The sequence below is a fragment of the Adiantum capillus-veneris genome, chromosome 14 (assembly GCF_014529385.1).
Source record: "Adiantum capillus-veneris isolate H3 chromosome 14, ASM1452938v2, whole genome shotgun sequence".
Classification (NCBI taxonomy): Eukaryota; Viridiplantae; Streptophyta; class Polypodiopsida; order Polypodiales; family Pteridaceae; genus Adiantum; species Adiantum capillus-veneris.
This window is the reverse complement of record NC_140944.1, coordinates 139,456,906-139,475,853: the sequence shown is the minus strand read 5'-3', so window position 1 is coordinate 139,475,853 and position 18,948 is coordinate 139,456,906. Positions and strand designations below refer to the sequence as shown.

At 44.0% G+C, this 18,948-nt stretch overlaps 1 protein-coding gene across 7 annotated transcripts in view; it reads left to right on the top strand.

The window, feature by feature from the left end:
• The window catches only part of LOC147443237 (uncharacterized), a 167,851-nt gene extending 149,567 nt beyond the window's left edge, over positions 1-18,284 (top strand). For 6 of the 7 annotated variants that reach the window (XM_086529146.1, XM_086529145.1, XM_086529142.1 and 3 more), the window contains 10 exons: positions 3,824-3,886; positions 14,137-14,181; positions 14,256-14,345; positions 14,691-14,806; positions 14,903-14,972; positions 15,067-15,134; positions 15,234-15,360; positions 16,971-17,093; positions 17,360-17,745; positions 17,882-18,284. In XM_086529146.1, the coding sequence (XP_086385272.1) occupies positions 3,824-3,886; positions 14,137-14,181; positions 14,256-14,345; positions 14,691-14,806; positions 14,903-14,972; positions 15,067-15,134; positions 15,234-15,360; positions 16,971-17,093; positions 17,360-17,745; positions 17,882-17,969 (1,176 nt within the window). In that variant the 3' untranslated portion in view covers positions 17,970-18,284. The remainder of the gene's footprint in view (positions 1-3,823; positions 3,887-14,136; positions 14,182-14,255; positions 14,346-14,690; positions 14,807-14,902; positions 14,973-15,066; positions 15,135-15,233; positions 15,361-16,970; positions 17,094-17,359; positions 17,746-17,881) is intronic. The other variant, XM_086529147.1, reaches the window with a different exon arrangement.
• Positions 18,285-18,948: the final 664 nt, after the last annotated feature.

The window sequence follows — 18,948 nt, the reverse complement described above, 5'->3', positions numbered from 1 at the left end:
ATTCGCCCCAGCCTGGAAAATTCGCCCCTATCCAGTTCCTAGTGGATTCGCCCCAGCCTTATTTTGGATTCGCCCAAGGCCCCAAGCCTTCTGAATTTCGCTCCTATCCTAACTTACTCGCCCCAGCCCTAAATTCATTTGCCTGTTACCTCTTGATTCTCCCCTACCCAATCGCCCCTATACCCAATCCTCAGTCGAATCGTCTAGCCCAACCCTAAATCGCCCAAGCTCGCCTTCTGTCCAGCCTCTGCCTAGCCCAATCCCCAAATCATTTCTATAATCAGCCTTGGTCTGATCGTGGTGTTTTTTTTCCATCCTTGGTCTACTCAACTGCTCACTGTTTGTCATCCACCCGACCTCACCATGGCAGGAGGTAGCAAGCAACAGGAGAAACAGCCAGAAGGAAATAGCAAGAAAAAGGTAGAGTTGAAGAAGAGGAAAGCTCTGGTTGCAGAATCAGAGAGCGAAGCAAAGGAAGTATCTGCAAGCAGCAGCCATGGCATAGATGACTTTACCTCCAGTGACCCAAGTGATGAGAGCTACAAAGCAGACTCAGCAGCATCTGATGATTCAGATGTAAATTTTGAGTCAGGTGCTTCCAGTGATCAGGAGGAACATTCAAAAGTGGCTCAGAAGAAAGAAAAGCAGCAAATCATCACTTATGAAATCAAGAGGCCTGCTTCTTTGAAAACTCGCACTGCATTCTCATTAAATTTTCATATGCAGCAACCTCGACCATCTCTCAGTGAGGTGCTTTCGCCTGCTCAACTACGGACTCTGGGCCTCACAGCATTGGCTGATGCAGATTTACCTGATACGGTTCCAGTAGAGCTGATACATCAACTGTTGAAAGACTTTCCAAAGGTCCGGGGCCGCAAGCTAACAGCTACAAGGCTTGGCCATGCCATGGGTATGACCAACTTTCCAGCTGTGAAATCTACTACTCGCACTTTCTCTTTGCTGTCCAAGGATGCGACAATTCAAGCATGTCAAGAGCTATTGAGTTCGGATCACCCGGATTATGAGCGAAACAGACGGCTTCTCGCAATCTTCAGGTATTAATTTCTGGCTCGGGATGCCAAAGAAGACAAGGAAAAGCCTGATCTTCTCACTACATTCTCACACTGCGAAGGGCTATACTGTTTAATCCACACTATCCCTTGTGGATTCCACCAGATTCTCTTCAGCTCCTTGCAGACTAGGGCTAAAAGATTTCGGGCCCAAGTGCAGTCTGTGCAGTTAAGTTTTAAATGTTTTGCGGCACCTCTCTTGGCATGGGTCATAAACATACCTATCAACCCAAATGAAGTGGATGAGGAGCAGGGAACCTCGAAAGGGAAAAGGAAAACGGCGAGCATGCAGGTTGACCCCACAGTCACCAAGAAAAAGAAGATCAAGACGAAAGTGGTGAAGGATACAGTGAAGTCTCTACTCTCCTTGCCAGTTTCTGAGAGCCAGCAGACTAGGGTACATTTTCAGCGTCACACGTCTACTTCTACCCCTGGTTCTGTTGTGCCGGCGCCAATGTCTACTGCCGCTCCTCAGGACAGGATGGTCACTTCACCCATACAGGATCCTCTTCCTTCTTCTCCCATCTTCACTCATACACCGGTCAACATATCTCTCTCTCCACCTACAACAACAATCTTAGAGGCACCCACTGCACCGGCTATACCTACTGCTAGCTCGCCGGCTGTGCCACATGTGCGCCCTCCAGCATCACATGCATCTGAGGGATCTTCAGGTATGGCGGACTCCACTTCTCTGTTTCAGCTTTCAGAGAAGTTACTTCAGGACTCCAGAGCTGCTATTGCCACCATCGAGCTAGGCACAAAGCAGCTAGCTGCAACGCATCAGCGTAACTCTTCCACATACGCAGCTATGGAGGGATCTCTGCGAGTTGCAGAGAGTGCCATCGCAGATCGAGATGCAACGACTTTTGCACTACAGCAAGCATTGAAGATAAAGTCAAGGATTATTGATGACCTAAAAGCACAGGTGCAGGGATTTCAAGAAATGCTTATGTATGGTAACAGGCCTACCCAGGCTCCTGTGGGATATGGATGGACTGGGCCAGGGATACAGGTCCAGAATCCAACAGGCTTTGCAGCACCAGCAGGTCCCTCTTAACCCTCTCAGCAGTTCATGGGACACTACCCATCTGGTCCCTCTCAGCCCTCTCAGCAATTCATGGGACAATACCCACAGTCCCATGTTCCATTACTTTACTCAGCAGGGGTCTCAGGTCCAGATGCCACCAATGTAGAGCCAGAGTGTTCCTTGTTGTGACGGTGTTGCTGGTGCACACCGCCATGGTTGTGTTACTAGGCGTCCGGAGTTCACTTCAAGGGAGGTGCTTCCATCCGCTGTACAGCAGATGGTTGCTCAAACCACAAGAAGCCAGTTATGCAGAGCACAGTCCAGCAACCACATCATTACACAATTGATCTGATGGCGCCTCCCGATCTGGATACTTCTGGGGCAGCAGTGGCGACAACACTTTCCCTTGGGTGACAGGACTGTGCTCTTGCCCCACCTTTCATTGTACATATAGTTACTTTTGCAATTTCATTCAGTGTTTGGCTCACTGAGACGGTGACCAGTCTTGTGGCGGGCAACCTGTTAGCAGGCTATAGTGTCACTGCTACAGGACACAGTTACAGTTAGTACAGTTGGTCTGGTCTGTCACACTGGACGGACACTCTGGGCAGTGACACATGGCAGGGATACGGATGGTGGCCTAGTGGACATGTGGCCAGGTCACACTTAGCTGGCTGACATTTATGAGCCATTGGTGGCTCTTTATGATTGTATATATGAGTAGTAGCCGTTGAGTCATTAGGATTATCTTGTACGTAGTCGTCTAGAGAGAGTCTTACATAGAGCACTACTTCACCATCCCTGCACATCTGAGCCTCGACACCCCATTTGTACCTGTGAGTCCTGGGTTGGAGCTGAGTGTGCTGCCACGCCAGAGTCTGTACATGGTTCTTTGAGCTAGTCGAGTCCACATGTTCTGGTCCACTATTGTGTCTCTGTTGTTATCCATTGTTTCTGTGTTTCATTCTGTTTGAGAGAGTTCCATTTGTTTGAGTAAGATTGTCACGCACATTGCACTGAGGGGCACCCACACTGTAGAGAGCACGACACATTATCCGCGCTACAAAAGCCCCAAAAAAATCATAAAAGTGCTAATTTTGGCCAAAAAACAGGATTATGCAATTCTTGTAAATTGATCATAACTTTCAATTTTAACACTTAGCTCTCCCTACAAGCATCAAAACATGTTGAGAACAATGAAGGCCTAACCTCTAGCCATCTAAACCTCACAAACATGAAGTTTAGAGTGTATAGTTGCCAAAATTTGAAAAAAAGCCAAAAACAGGACCCGTTTTTTCACACAGTTTAGGTTCAAAAATGTTGTGCAAGAGTAAGGTTAATGGTGAGATCGATACTCCAAAAAAAATGGTAAGTTTTTTTCAGCTCATAAGGCAACTTTGTGGATATATAGCACCTAGAAATCCATTCTCATACTCTTCAAATAATTCAAGCAAAATGGTCACTTAACAGGACACAAAAGTGTCCAAGGACATAAAAGTGTCCTGTTATACCATTCTAGTGTTAAAGTTGAGTGATTTTGATGTTTCTGTGCGTGTGTTACCTTGGAGTGTCCAAGCCTGATACACTTTACGTTGACAGACATTATCACCCATTGCACCTGGATTGGTTTAGTGGGCCATTTGGCCTTCAAGAGACATTAATATCTTTCTTTCTTTCTATCTGTCTATTTTATGCTTATTGCTCAATTTTGATATCTTACCAGGTTTCTGGCTTGAAATCAGAAAAGAGGCGCTTCATTCTGTCAATGGACCAACATGATGAGCAGGTAGACTGCTGATTGGTTTTGTATTTTGCACAGTGGTCCATGCCCTTTTGATGTCTTTAATATTATTCGCATGTATCATTTATAAGAATGAAAAAAGAACGAGCATGTGAACTGTACATAGAATAGCATTTGACTTGAAAGTTCATCAGGAGCTTTTGCAGATTCTAAACAACAGGTTAGATATATTGTCATTTGTATTTTGTCAGTGAGTAATACCTTTAAAATGTCTGTTCATTTTTGTGAGATAAGAGCTAGTTGAGAAAGCATGAGAGGAAGTATGACTTTGCGGACGAACATCAACCCATTCAGAACCCATAGAAGACATCTAATACAGAGGGTATCCTGTATGGGCCATCCTTCTCATTGTTGTGTTTGTCTTGTGGCTTATGAGCAAAGACAAAGACAGTGGGCCATTTAAAAGGAGATCTTCTGTAGTGAGGTGAGCGATAAGTTACCTGGAGGAGGCAACTCCAAAGGGAAGACCGAAGCAAGTCCCGCAGTACCTGGGCCTCTAAACAGAGGTACTTGGTCACTGTCACACCCAAATCAAGTTGGCGAAATGGGTCTCTCAAGGGATTAGTCATGGCCCTAAGAGTGTAGATAATTGTGGACTCTCGTAGTCCAGAGGAAACTAGTGACAAAAGCGTCTGCCTTCGGTTTCTGGGTGTATAGTCTTGGTCGTTCTTCTTGTATCCTTTTTTTGGTGTATGAGGGAAGTGGCCGGGCGTGCCCTACCCGACTCCGAAAACAAAAAAATATTCTGTAGAAGTGGGGTGGAAAATGAAGCAGAGATATGTAAGCATAGAAAGCTAGGAGGTAATGTACACAGTAATTCAGCCCTGATATTATTTTAAAAAAAGCAAGGTATTGTTAGCTCTTCTATATTTCCTTTTTAATGACTCAATTGTCCTTGAAGAGAGTGTGACTGAAGTTCAGTTTGTCCCTTGCTACCTGCAATTGTGACCCTTTTGCTTCCTTTCATTCTCTGGATGTGCTGAAGTTCTAGTCATCTCACCTCTTTTTCCTTTCCTTTATCGCAAGTAGATTTTTCCATTAATTCAGAAGGAAATGTCAGCAAGATGGCAGTAGAAGTACGTACAGCAAGGGCATGGCAGCCTTATTGTCAACACACTGAGGATCACTGTGATCCACCTCTTCTGGTGGGTGCTTGGGGAAGCCCCTGTTGTTAGTACCAAATAGAAACACCTCCCTGTTGAAAGAAGAGTTATCATCCCCGATTGCATCTGTACTGCCAAACTCAACAAAGTAGATCAATGAAAACATTTCCAACATGCAGTGCTTGCCGCTGTCTTGTCTATTCAGAGACCTTGGTTCCATCATGTGCGTGTCGATCCGATCAAACAAATGTCGTACAAACCACATAACAACTATCCATTATATGCTAGTTCAACCTTTGGCATTGGACTCATCAAGATGTCTCAAATGGAATAAGTTGTACTCATCAACTAGTCATCACATCCTAGTCTGACATTTCACATTGAACCCATCTAGATGCTAATTGTGGACTAGTCACATAGAGATGCAATGCTGCAGATAGATATCTCTCAAAGTCATACGCATTAAGTAGTTCCCATGGATAGCACTCTCATGAATTGAAATTTTTTTGAGTTTGCATTGATGCAACAAACCTTACATGTACATGCTTTTTACAAGACAAAAAAGTCTGATAGGCACCATAGTGCTAGTCCAATATTTCAATTATGCTACGAACACAACCTCCCGACATTCCATGTTCCCTATCATGTTGATATGATGAAAAGGGAGTGGAGTGGCTCCTCTCTGTTGCAGGGCACTACATGAGACTCGATTGCTAAACCTAGAGAAGTTTTCTCACCTAGGGAATGCATCAAGTGTAATCTTTTCTAGGTTTAAGTACATTTTGCAAATTTATCAAGGATAATTTGAAATCTGTTGCTCCATTTACGCAATGTTTGAAAGGAGGTATTAAAGGATCGAAGAGTTTGGAACCTCACTACAAGATTAATCTTCGTGTTTTTTAAAATGAGTGTCTCAATGAGAGCTTCAAGCCATTGAAACACTTGATGACTACTACACCTATGCTGCATATTCTAAATCCTGGCAAGCCATTCATTGTTGGGATGGATGCTAGTGATTATGTAATCGATGCAACCCTTTATCATGATGAGGGCCTGTTGTATTTGAAGCAAGAATCCTTCTGACACTGAAATACGTTACCCAAGGTTCGAGAAAGAGCTATTTGTTGAGGTCCATGCTTTGAGAAAGTGGAAGTGTTGTCTTTATGGCTCTACGTTTATTGCATAAATTGATCATTACTCATTGTGCTATATTTTTACTCTGGATGATCTCCTCGGTGAGAAGGCTGCCTGGTTTGAACGTGCAAAGAGTTTGACTTTCAGATTCGATAAAGGAAATCGAATAAGTGATGGAATCAGGCGGATTCCAGAGGTTATTGCCTTGTCCATGGCTGAAATCTCAAGGGATCTCTCTCTCTCGAAAGGAATCGTTGTATTGTTTTTGTTTTGGTCCCATACGTCATATCTGACCTCAGTGGACGATAATTTAATCTCTCTCTACCATAACTATCTCCCCCCCCCCCCCCTTCTCTCATTGGACTACACAATGTACTGGGCACCTTGTATTAGCTGGCACATCCATACAGTCCCAGTTCGTAGTAGTTGTATTTTGTTTCATTTCTTTTTGATTCCGGACATGGTATCAGATTTACCATGTTGTAACAACTTGGTCTCATAGGTCATTTTGGCCTTTTAAAGACGTTAATATATCATTTCATTTCATTTCATCTCTCTCTCTCTCTCTCTCTCTCTCTCTCTCTCTCTCTCTCTCTCTCTCTCTCTCTCTCTCTCTCACACACACATCCTCGTACCGCATGACTCTAGCGAAAGGTCCAAAGCCCTCTCTGAACAAGCAATGGAAGCGGCCTCGTATCTCGTAGTAGACGGGGCAGCGGCATGTGTAGTGCAACTCTGTCTCAGGCTCGATGTCACACAGGGGGCATGTCCTGGCCTCTGCTGGTATTCCGTTGTATCTCCAGGTGTCGATCCGCAGCTGGTGTGAAGATGTGCGAATCTGGCCAATAGCACATCGTATTCCATGAGACAAGTGGGTGTCCATGTAGCTGGGCCTCGTCACAAAACCATCCTCCGTAAGCTGGAGGAGATGCTCTCTGTAGAAATCCATCTTCGTGCTCGAGCTGCGCAGACACAGAGAGAGCCTGATGAGAGGAGAGGCTAGCCAGTCTCAGAGACAGATCACAGACTTCTTTAGAGCTGCCACTAGACACCCAGAGGAGTTACTACCACAGCAGAGCCTGTCGCTTTACACCAGAGGCATACTAATCGACCGAGCGACTAGATCCAGACGCCCACGACTACAGAGGACTACACAGCATCGACGGAGGCTGCATCAGAGGATTCGGATCACTTTGGCTCGACATGCACGACGCCCGGTCAGACTACTGACCATGGAGGAGATTGATGAGATCCGCCAGCGACCGATGCTGGATCTCATGTGATTTACCCATCCCAGCTAGTTGTTTAGCTGCTTAGTCCACACCTAGCAATTTAGGATTCCATAGTATTTTATTTTATTTTGTCATTTTGTCATTCTGTCATTTTGTCATCTTGTTACTCTGACTTTGTATCAGATCCACCACATTGTAACTTTCTGGTCTCATAGGTCACTTTGGCCTTTTGAAGATGTTAATATAACATTTCATTTCATTTCATTTCCTCTATAAAAGGCAGCAAGGGAGAAGGGAAAATTGCCTTTTATAGAGGAGGGAAAGTAGTGGTTTTGGAAAGACGCACAACATGACGGTGCAAGACATATGGGACCACACTCCGGATGGCAGCATGGAATTGTAATGGATCATATAGGCTGGATGTGGGTGCCTTTGAGGATAGCTTCAGAGATAGAGACATTGTCTTTTACTCATAGACACATCAGAAATCTGGACAGTTGATGCCAAGTGTGACTGGTTATTTATGGGAGACAGCTTGTCGGCTAGACGCTAGATCCCAGCATGAGAGTCAAGGTTCAGGAGGGGTAGCAGTCTTATTCAAGGAGGAGTTGCAGCCGCTATTACAGATTGTCCGGAGAGATGACCAGGCGAGATACATGTGGGTGAGACTAAGAGCTGAGACAGGCAGATTCTTATACATTGCTATATGTTACTTTCCCCCTAGCACATCAGTCTATACCTCACCTAGAGAGCAATCCCCTTTCTCTATACTTGATGATGACATATGGGAGTTCTCTAGAGATGGAGATATCATTCTCTTGGGAGACTTTAATGCCAGGACGGCCAACTCCCAAACGGTATTTTATGATACCTCGGAGGAGATGCTTAGAGAGATGGATATATCGGAGATGGGGCTTGACAGACACTCATAGGATAGAGAGCACATAGAGTATGGGAGATATCTCATGGAGATGACGACTACGCATGGTTTGGCCATACCTAATGGTCTAGAGATTTTTCCTTCGTCTGGGGGATTAACGTGCTTTCCACACAGACATGGGGCCAGTACAGTGGACTATGTCATGACTTCACCAAGCTTCATCTCTAATATTCAGGATCTTAGTGTGGGTCCTAGACTTGTTGGAGTAGCAGTGGACCATGCTCTCCTGACTTTTTTAGTCTCTTTCCGCCTCTCAGACACCATGGAGGATTGCATGCACACGGTATACTTTTACACCAGAGACGGACTCAGTTTATTTGGAGGAGATTTACAGACGGATGTGGGCAGCCGAGCATGTATATACCGTGGAGGAGATCACCACTCTATTGACGGAGGTCTTGCAAAGGCATACCCACACACTCAACCAGATCAGAGAAGACGTTCTGCGAACATGCCTCAGAATAGTTGGTATGATGAGGAGTGCAGAGAGATGAGAGTTCAGATTCAGAGCGAGCTTATACTTGGAGTCATTACATATAGACAGTCTCGGATTGCCCTTCGGTGTTTAGTGTGACGGATTTTTAGCCCGGATGGAACGCGATTTGTATCAGCTCTTTTTGAGTCGAGATTCAGGTGATTCCTGGCGTCTCTTCCATGAGCACTCACCTCCTCCAGTGATTACTTCTCCCGAGATTTGGGGTCATTATGGAGCATCATTATATACAGTACCTGGGCAACCACCATTACCAGACCCTCTAGAGCCATGTCCAGCCACTAGTACCTTCTTTACCACTGAGATGGTGAAGAACGCCATTGACAGGATGAGGACTAGGAGAGCAGATGATCATGATGGTTTGGTGGCAGAGCACTTGATACATGCTCGAGATTTACTGTCAGAGGTTCTTGTGCGGTTGTTTAACCGTGTCATGTGTGAGGGACTACCCGAGTCCTGGAGATTATCTATTATTGTACCTCTCTTCAAGGCAGGGAACCCCACAGTGCCAGGGAACTACCGTACTATTATGATAGGGCACACATTGGCACGGTTGTATGCATCCATTCTTGAACAACAATTGAGTAAATGGCAGAAAATGAGGGCATACGAGCAGTAGGACAGGCTGGATTCAGGAGGGGTTTCTCCACTCTGGACCATATTCTTACACTCGGAGCCATTATTGAAGAGGGTCGGGCACATGGGAGATGGATGTATTGTTGCTTTGTGGACTTCCGCAAAGCATTTGACACAGTGTCGACGGCCAGATTGATGCACAGGCTACTGAAGTTGGGAGTACCCACAGAGATCATATGGGGGATCATGGCTTTATACGGCTCAGTGACTGGCCAGGTACGCACTCTTGAGGGGATTTCTGACATTGTTCATTCCACTATTGGAGTGAAATAGGGGTGTCCTTTGTCCCCTACACTTTTTTGGTATGTATGTAGATGAGGTCTCTGACTACATTGACAGAGAGGGTGACAGAGGCGCTCAGCTAGCAGGGACATGGATCCCTTTATTATTATATGCTGATGATATTGTGTTGATATCAGAGTCGCCAGAGGGCATGCAGAGACAGTTGGATGCATTGCACAACTTTGCAGAGGATAGTGGACTATCTGTGAACCTTGGTGAAACCAAGGTTATGGTGTTTAACACCACACCACAGTGGGTCAAGAGATCAGCACCTACACTCGTATATGGTCAGGACACTGTGGAGTACACAGATGAATATACATATCTGGGGGTGGTATTCACAGGACCTAGGTTTACTCTGAGGAGAGCAGCAGAGACTAGAGTGTCCAGAGCCTATGTGGAATTGGGAGGGCTAGAGAGGATGTGTTCGCAGGTTTAGTTTCAAGAACCACGAACAAAGCTATGGCTCTTTGATACTTTGGTTGCTTCAGCTATGCTTTATGGGGTCCAGGTTTGGGGACCCTCTGTGAATCATGACAGTCGGAGGAACATGGAGAGACTCTTGGTATTTATGATATCCCGGATGATTAGAGCCAAGGCCTCCATACCACATGCGATTATTCAACCGGAGGTAGCCGCCCCTCCTATAGAGATTGAGGCTCTTACCAGATCAGTGTCCTTTATGCACAGTCTATGGGATACACATAGAGGCAGATATACTAGATTGGCTCTTGAGTCCTCTAGACAGTTAGCGATGCAGGGAGACGCATCATGTTGGTATGCGCAGATGACCTCATGGTTTCAGAGGCATGGTCTCAGCATGGATAGATTGCCTCCTTTTCAGTATTCCTTGGATGCACCCTCCCTGCGAGTCACACGGACGGAGATCACTAGACTCATTCGTCAGGATCTTATACAGTTGGACACCAGGAGGACATGGGTAGAGCCGATGCAGGAATTGGGCATGAAGATGGCTTTCTACAAAGAGCATCTTCTCCAACTTTCAGGAGATGGGTTTGTGACTCGTCCGAGCTACATGGACACTCATTTGTCTCATGGTCTGCGATGTGCTATTGGTCAGATTCGCACATCCTCACACCAGCTGGAGATTGAGACGGGTAGATTCAGAGGGATACCACCGGAGTCTAGGATATGCCAACTATGCGATAGAGAGCCTGAGACAGAGCTACACTACATATGCCACTGCACTGTGTATTATGAGATACGAGGGCGCTTCCATTGCTTATTCAGGGAGGGTTTTGGACCCCTAGATAGAGTCATGAGGTATCAGGATCAGAGATGCCTTGGCTTATATCTACTTGAGCTACACCGACATAGAGATAGTCTGTTGAGGAGACATGGAGTACGACAGTCACAGAGACAGATCACAGACTTCTCTGGATCGAAGGAGCCAGGAGACCAACCACCAGCACAGGGTTGTACCCGCATTCATACTAGAGGCACCCTCATTGACAGGGCGACTGAGCTCGGGAGATCGAGACGACCACGACCGAGACACAAGAGCACACTCCATCGACGGAGACTCAAGCAGAGGATCAGAGGCATTCTAGCACGACACCCAGATTGTCATTGAGGGCCTATTCTACAATTTCACATTTCACACTTCATTTTCAATTTTCATTTTTTACTGTGAAGAACACTACTACTAAGTATGTTTATTCATAACTGTACTTAGATGAAAATTGAAAACTGAACTAGACTAGAGACAAAGACACAAGAGAGGAATGTGTGTTTGATTGCCTGAATCTGTTACAAGAGGGTTTCTTATATAGAATCTGAAAAGACACGATCAAAAGACATGACCATAGGCCAATAGACATGACTCTAGGCCAATAGTCGTGTCTCTCTGCTGTAGAGTTGTAACCCTTTGGCGTAAAGGTGCAGCCATTCGCTGACGAGACATGGCTATTCGCCGAACAGGTGCAACTCTTGGTCGAAGAGACGCATCCTTTCGAGAATAGGGGTCTCTAATCTGGTACGTCTTTGTATCTGCAAGAGAATCACGTAAAGAAGGTAAAGAATACGTCACAATCGGGACATTTACATTCAGGACTTTTTGTACTTGTATTTCAGACATTGTATTAGATTCACCATTTTGTATCTGATGGTCTCATAGGTCATTTTGGCCTTTTGAAGACGTTAATATATCATTTCATTTCTCTCTCCCCCTTGCCTCGCCCCTCGCGTTCCCCCCCCCCCCCCCTACTGCTTCGTGCGTAGAGAGAGAGCGGAGAAAAAGAAAACATAGAGAGAGAGAGAGAGAGAGAGAGAAATAAAAAGTGTAGAGAGAGAGAGCGTAGAGAGAGAAAACCTGCACGCGTAGAGAGAGAAAAAAAAAACCTCAAAATTCTCTTCCTCTCCCTCTCCTTTTGCGGCCTTCAATCATGAGGAAATAAAATGGCAAGGATGATCCTATGGAGGATGCCATTCAAAAATGCAAGGAAGAAATGAGGGAGTCCATCGACAAGATTAATCGCCACCTTCTAGGTACTATAAAGGCACTTGATGAGCGCGTGTCGGCACAGGAAAGCATGATACATACACTTGAGGATCGTGTGAAGGCCCAAGATGAGGAAATCGCACTACTCAAGAAAGAGCTTGCAGAGGTGCGATCGCAAAATGTCCTCGAAGAAGGAGAGCTTCAACCCTCAGTAGTTGAAGAGCTTAGCACGATTAAAGAACAAGTGCGGGCCATCAAAGAAGGTGAGGAGCAACAAAAAGAAATGACGAACTCGTGGGTAGATGTCATCACAAAGACCCAACAAAAAGCAGAAGAGACTGAGAAATGGATTGAGGTCGTCAAGAAAGGAAAGGGCAAGGAAATAACCCCCACACCAATCATCATTAACCTGACACTAGAAGAGGAGCAAAGGAGACGTGTACGGGCCTTACATGTAAGGATATGTGGCCTCAGAGACCAAGATAATGTGGATGAAGAGGTGAAAGAACTCATGACTATGGTGGGGCTTAATGAACAAACGCATACGAGGGCTTGGAGAGTGGGCAATAAGAAAAGTGGGAGCAAGGGGCCTCGAAGGAAAGGGCACTCATCATCCATTTCCCCTCCATAGAAGCGAAGGACTTCTTGAAGAAGAGACCGACTCTAAAGAAGACAGGCATCTTTCTTTGAGATGACCTCACTCTCTCGCAGATTGCTCATATGCAAGAGGTGATGCTGGAAATTATAGCAGCAAGGGAAAAAGGGAAGATTTCTTTTTACCGGGATGGAAGGGTGGTGCTACTGGAGCGACGCTCCGCTTGACGGTGCAAGACCTATGGGACTACACTAAAGATGGCAGCCTGGAATTGTAATGAGTCACTCCATCTTGATGTAGGTGCCTTTGAGGATAGTTTCATTGGGAGAGACATCATTTTCTATTATGAGACACATCAAGCCCCTGGGCAATCCATGCCACAGGTGAGCGGATATAGATGGGAGAGAGCTTGCAGACAGGAGACCAGATCGGAGCATCGAGGACGGGGCTCAGGGGGAGTGGCAGTTTTATTCAGGGAGGAGTTGCAGCCATTGATATATATAGCGCGCAGGGATGAGTAGGCTAGGTACATGTGGGTGAGGCTAAGGGCAGAGACAGGCAGATACCTCTACACTGCTAACCAAACAATTATGTACAAAGGCTTGAAGTCCAATGACATCAATATGAAAAGCCCATAACGATGATGGCAAAGCAGTCATGCTAGACAATCAAGGCAAGATGCCATCTTGCTAGACCCGCGCATTTGCCACAGAAACAACCCCAGCAGTGGTGAGCGACAAAAAAAATCCAAAGAAAAATACCTCTCGACCTGAATACATGCTGTTGAACACCACTTGCACCAGCAATCAAGTTGCTATCACAGAGGGCTTCCCTTTCGGCAAATTCCCTGAGAGAACATCTGATGACCTCAGCTTTCTAGAAAAGTTGGGCACATGCCATTCATCAGACCAGATTGTTAAATAAGTTTAAATACACAAAACCATACCAAAAAGTGCTCCTAAAGTATATCACTTAAATCATCTCCATAGAAGTAAAATGTTCACTCATATGTCATTGCGGAATCATGACAGAGTGTGTTAAAAATCTACTTATAGATTCTTTGAATGGTTGTATATCGTGTTGAAATGTGCCTCCTGCAATACCATCTGCTAGCATACTATATTGCATCTAATGTCACCAGGTCGAAGAGCTGCAGCAAGAGATAGAAGAATTGAGGAGAAGTATGAAAAAGGTCAAGCATACTGCAAACTTTGAATAGCATGCAGAGCTTGAATTACTATTCACTGTTACTATATTGACACACTATCAAAACTAAAACAAACATATACCAAACATTTGTTTCAAATATTCCAAACAATTGCTAAGGCCATGCAATAAGCACATTGGTTTGGACTGCAGGACTACGCAAGGGCATTATTGGAGAGGAAACCGAAGGCAATCAAGGTCTAGCTTAGTCACTCAGTTGAATGTTTTTTAATAGAATTCTAGGTTTTAATGGCGTCAATTTACTCATGCAGGATTGGCTACATGCAGCAGAAACAAGTCCCTTACGACCTCAAGGACCAAAGAAGCAAGATGCTTCAGCCTTGGAGTCATTACAAGATCCTGTATGTCTAAATAATTCAAGACCCTTACTGATATAGATTGCTTGCAGTATTATTTATTGACATAGTGATTGCCTTGGCACAAAGTAAAGCACTGTTCATAAGCGTGCACCTAGGGTGTGCTTCTTGTCTGTTTAACATTATATGATCTTCCCCAAGTACCTTCATCTTTTCACAAGGCAAGAAACAAATGTAAAGATCGGTAAAATTATTTTTGAATCAGGAAGAAGAGCTTTCTTTTTTTGGTGTTCTTTTGACTCGAGTAGTAAAAATTTTGTGACCGTGAATGCATAAAGGCATAGAGGAGTGCAGAGAAGATAATTGTTTAATGTATGCATCTTCTTGTAGATCTCAAGAAGGAACACCTCCGTGACAATTGATGCCCTAACAGATGCAGAAGAGGAGATTTCTCCTGACAAGCAGAAGTGGTTAAGCTTGCACTCTTATGCACCTATCCCAAACCTGTGAGCAAACAATGCACATCTGCTATTAATGCTCTCCCATATCAAGCCTGTTCGTTGACATCGCTTTAAACTGGCTATATTATGTTGTAAATATAGGCCATTTGCACTGGCAAAATATCCGCACTCACCTGCTCTTTTCATCAGCAAACGCAACGAGATCTCCAGGGTAGGAATTATTGAATTGACAGACTTAAAACATTAAAACAGTAAATATGGTAGAAACTTGAAAGGATGAGAATACTATCTGATATTATATGCAGCGCCTGGAGAAATTGTTACGGGAGGAGCTTTTGAAGTTTGGAATTCCACCTAATGCAGAAGGCATCAGGTCATCTTTATAATTTCTCGTAAGCCAGCCTAAGAAATTTTTTGAGTGGATTTCTTGAGTTTACTGCGATTATGACATGTTGTGATTGATTGGTTCCAGTGATGCAAAATACGCTGTTGTTGCAGCAGCACTTGAGAAGCAGCGAGCTTTTCGGCTTTCTTCAGCTGCACCTAGTGAGAAGAGGGTGATGGAATATGAAAGGAGTACAATTCTGTGGCATATAGAGGTTCACTTTTGCATGCCTTCATTAAATCGTCTCCTGTCAAGAGTGCCATGGTCTATCTTCTGTCAAATAAACAGGGTTATCTTAAGTCCTACATATGCTGTAGATTTCTCAGTATCTAATAGACAAGCTTAGACTAACCTGGATTTGAGTCCAAAGGAGAAGCGCAACATTGCACATTATTCAGGCAGGTCCTAGTATGCTACCCATAAAATGGGCTCAAGCACAGGGAGTGTTTTTGTGGATATGGACAACAGTGTAATAGCTCTGGCCTTGATGGCCTACTTTGGGGGGTGGATAGCTGCTTCATCATTATGAAGGCAGCATCAAGTGGGGTACATAATTGGGGTTAAACCTTCTAGATCATCTAATATGAGGAATGCTCTTTTGGGGTCACGTGTGTTTGCGATAACCATTCAAGGAAGTGCTATTGGGGTCACAAATGGCCCTGGTTGCCTCCCCCTCAACCTGTTACAGATTCAATATGGATCCGCATAAAAAATGAGCCCCCCCCCCCTCCAAAAGAAAACATTTTTCTCTCTTCTTTTTTTGCAATCTCCCTTCAGTAACTAGGTTACTAGTGACACGGGAATGTACACAGCTGCAATAGATGGGCTAGCCTTACTCCCTTCTCCTGCAAGCTTCAATTGGTGAGGATTGAGAAGTCTAGGCTTTGCGTGTGTGATTGAAGTAAAATCCTTCACTCATTCTTATTTGTATGTTTACAGAGAACATATGTACCTTCCTACAAAACATCATGCTAGATTCCAGAAATAATATAAAGGGCATAGATATGTCACATAAAAATATCGTGGAAGCTTGCAATCGATCCCCTTCTAGGTTGAGCGTAGGAGTAGAAGCAGTCTCTGCTTAGTATGTACAAGCGGTAGTCACCAAATATCTCACCAAAATTAGCAACACTCGTGTCTAAATGCTTATTGGCACCTAATCCATCAAGTGACATTATCTGAAATGGCATGGATATAGCTTTTCTCCTCCTGCATGTATGACTACTCTAGTTTTGCTAAGGAGGACACAACCTCAAAAAAAAGGTGTCTACAAAATTTGTGTTGTCCGCATGCAAAAGTAGTATACCCCTCTTGTAATGCTACTAGAGGTACTAAAGGTCCTCTCGAAACCAGTTATTTACGAGTGCATGTCAAAAGATAGTTTTTGGCTGTCTTTAAAATTTGACATTGGTGCAGTCCAACACCATTCTCATCTTAACACAGAGCTGCCAATTCGAAAAACCATAAGGATTGCCTTAAACTAATAAATAATATCTGATCTCATAAAAAATCAATTTATAACATACTAATGTGCCAAAAAACAAAGAGTCATTGAGAGATTGGCGGCATAATTTGCAGTGGAGTTGCATACTCTCATCTATTCTGGCAATCATGTGCTCTCTCTCATCAAGCCTGTCCAGTCCCTATCTCACCAAATAGATAATACTGTCCAAGTTTTCCTTCAAGATCTCCCCCCTGATTCCTTTTGTACTTAGCATTGATGCTTCCTTGCTGAAGATTCTGGCCTTTTCTAAAGCAGAAAAAAAGTAGCATTCATCTATCTGGAATTCTAATTCAAGCTTTGAGTATGTTATTACCTTGCAGAGAGCTGTTCATTCGCGTGATATGAGCATTCTGGAGTCGATCTTTGATGAAGAAACTGAATCAGCTTCAGGCAATGATGCCAATGGAGAAGAGCCTTACTCCGAGGATGATGAGTTGTTTCAGGTATAGCACACATGAATCCCTCTAAAGGCCTTGTAATGGGTTGTGCTTGTTTGTAAAATCTTTGGGGGAATGATGATGCCCACAGTACAAAGGTTATCATTGTGTCTTTAAAAACTGCACATTCAATGAACCATATATATGTGATGTGGCCTCAATGCATATACGGTTGCCTTTTCCAACTAAGATGCTAAAGTAGCATATGCTGCAAGCAAATCTTTTTAAGCATTGGCATTGTATTTATAGCCATGATGTTGCATGTGCTGCAGAGTCCAACGAGTGCAGAGCAGTCTCACCGATTTGAGGGCAATTTAAGTGGTAGGAGGTCTTTATCTCATCAAGGCAGTGAGCATTCTGGAAGATCAAGAGAACAGTTTTCGGATGTACTGGCCATTTCAAGAAACCCTGCTTCACCAAACAGCATCGATGATCTTGAGCCCCACACATTTCAAGTTGTCGGACAGTTAACAACTCAGAGAGTACCATCCATATCAGATGAGCAACCACCACAATGTAACATTATTCTCTCTGCAGTCTCCAGCCCAACTACACTTGTACCTGATCATCGCTTCGAAAACTTTGAGGAGAATACGGGGCTAGGAGACTGGGAGAGTGATGGTGAAGGAGACAGCAGCTTTGCTCAAAGCAGCCCAAGGTATAGGAATAGTAAAGGTAGCCTTGAAATTCATTCATGCAGAACCACATAGGGCATTACAGCATGCATGTGAACGCCCGTTTGTTTGGTTTGTCTCCTGATTCTTGAATAGACCTTAAAGTCGCTATTGATGCAGGAAAATTGGGAAAGATGACCACCATGATGCTGCTTCAGCAAGTTCCAAAAACACAGCAAGACTCTCTGATTTAGACAGGAGGACTTGAATCTTTGTTGGAGTTGTGAAATACTAGTGTTGAGTAAGGGAAGTACACCAAGCAAATTGTTGCCACCATGCAGGTGGATATTTGAAAGAGCATTTTTGGCCTTACATAAGGCCTTGTAAAGCATGAACTCTTGGGAGCAATTGTGGACCGTCAGATAAAGCTTGTTGATCACTGGCACATTTTCTTTCTTTCTCTTGTAAGAGGGGCATTAACTAAGCGTCATCTTATGTACTGTAGGCCAGTGTGAGGGAAATCTGACATTTGTCTTCCTATATCTATAAAAATGGACATTGATCAGTGGGTCACATTCTCTTTCTCATCGTCTTATGTAGGCCATTGTGACCTTCACCTTATTTACTTTGTCCTTGACCTGGAATAAGTGGGAAATGGCGATAGTGTGTTGGTTGTAAGTCAATCTTTTTGGGTGAATCTATGTATGAAGGATAGATATTATTATATGTGCTGGCTGCAGGATTGAGGGTGTGGCTTGGGAAACTTGTGTTGCATAATGGAGGTTTTAAGCAAGACTGGTGGCAATGGTCAAGGAAAATTAACTTACCATGCCTACATAAATATTTTGTGATATCCATGCATCAACTATGTTTCTTATTAGTTCTCCTCCAAGACCAGAGATTTACTTAGCCTTCTAATTTAGTCTCAATCTATAAATATTTTGTCTATATCTCTCCACACCTTTGCTTTTTGTTTCCACTCTTTCTCCATGTGCATCCATTAACTTCCATGCAACATGCCTATTAAGTTTTGTAAATTAGAAGAACCATTGTGTTTTCATTGCATTAATGTAAGGTTTTGATGGCACCTTATGAGTCGTCTTGAATTCACAAGCGTAGCGTCTCTATGGACGCCAATCTTCAAACAATATATCCTCTAAATGATCTATGTTCTCCTTTTGGACCTCTTACCCTTGCCTCTTCGTGCAAATTTAGTGTACAAGTAGAATAAATTTTCTCTACTAGTT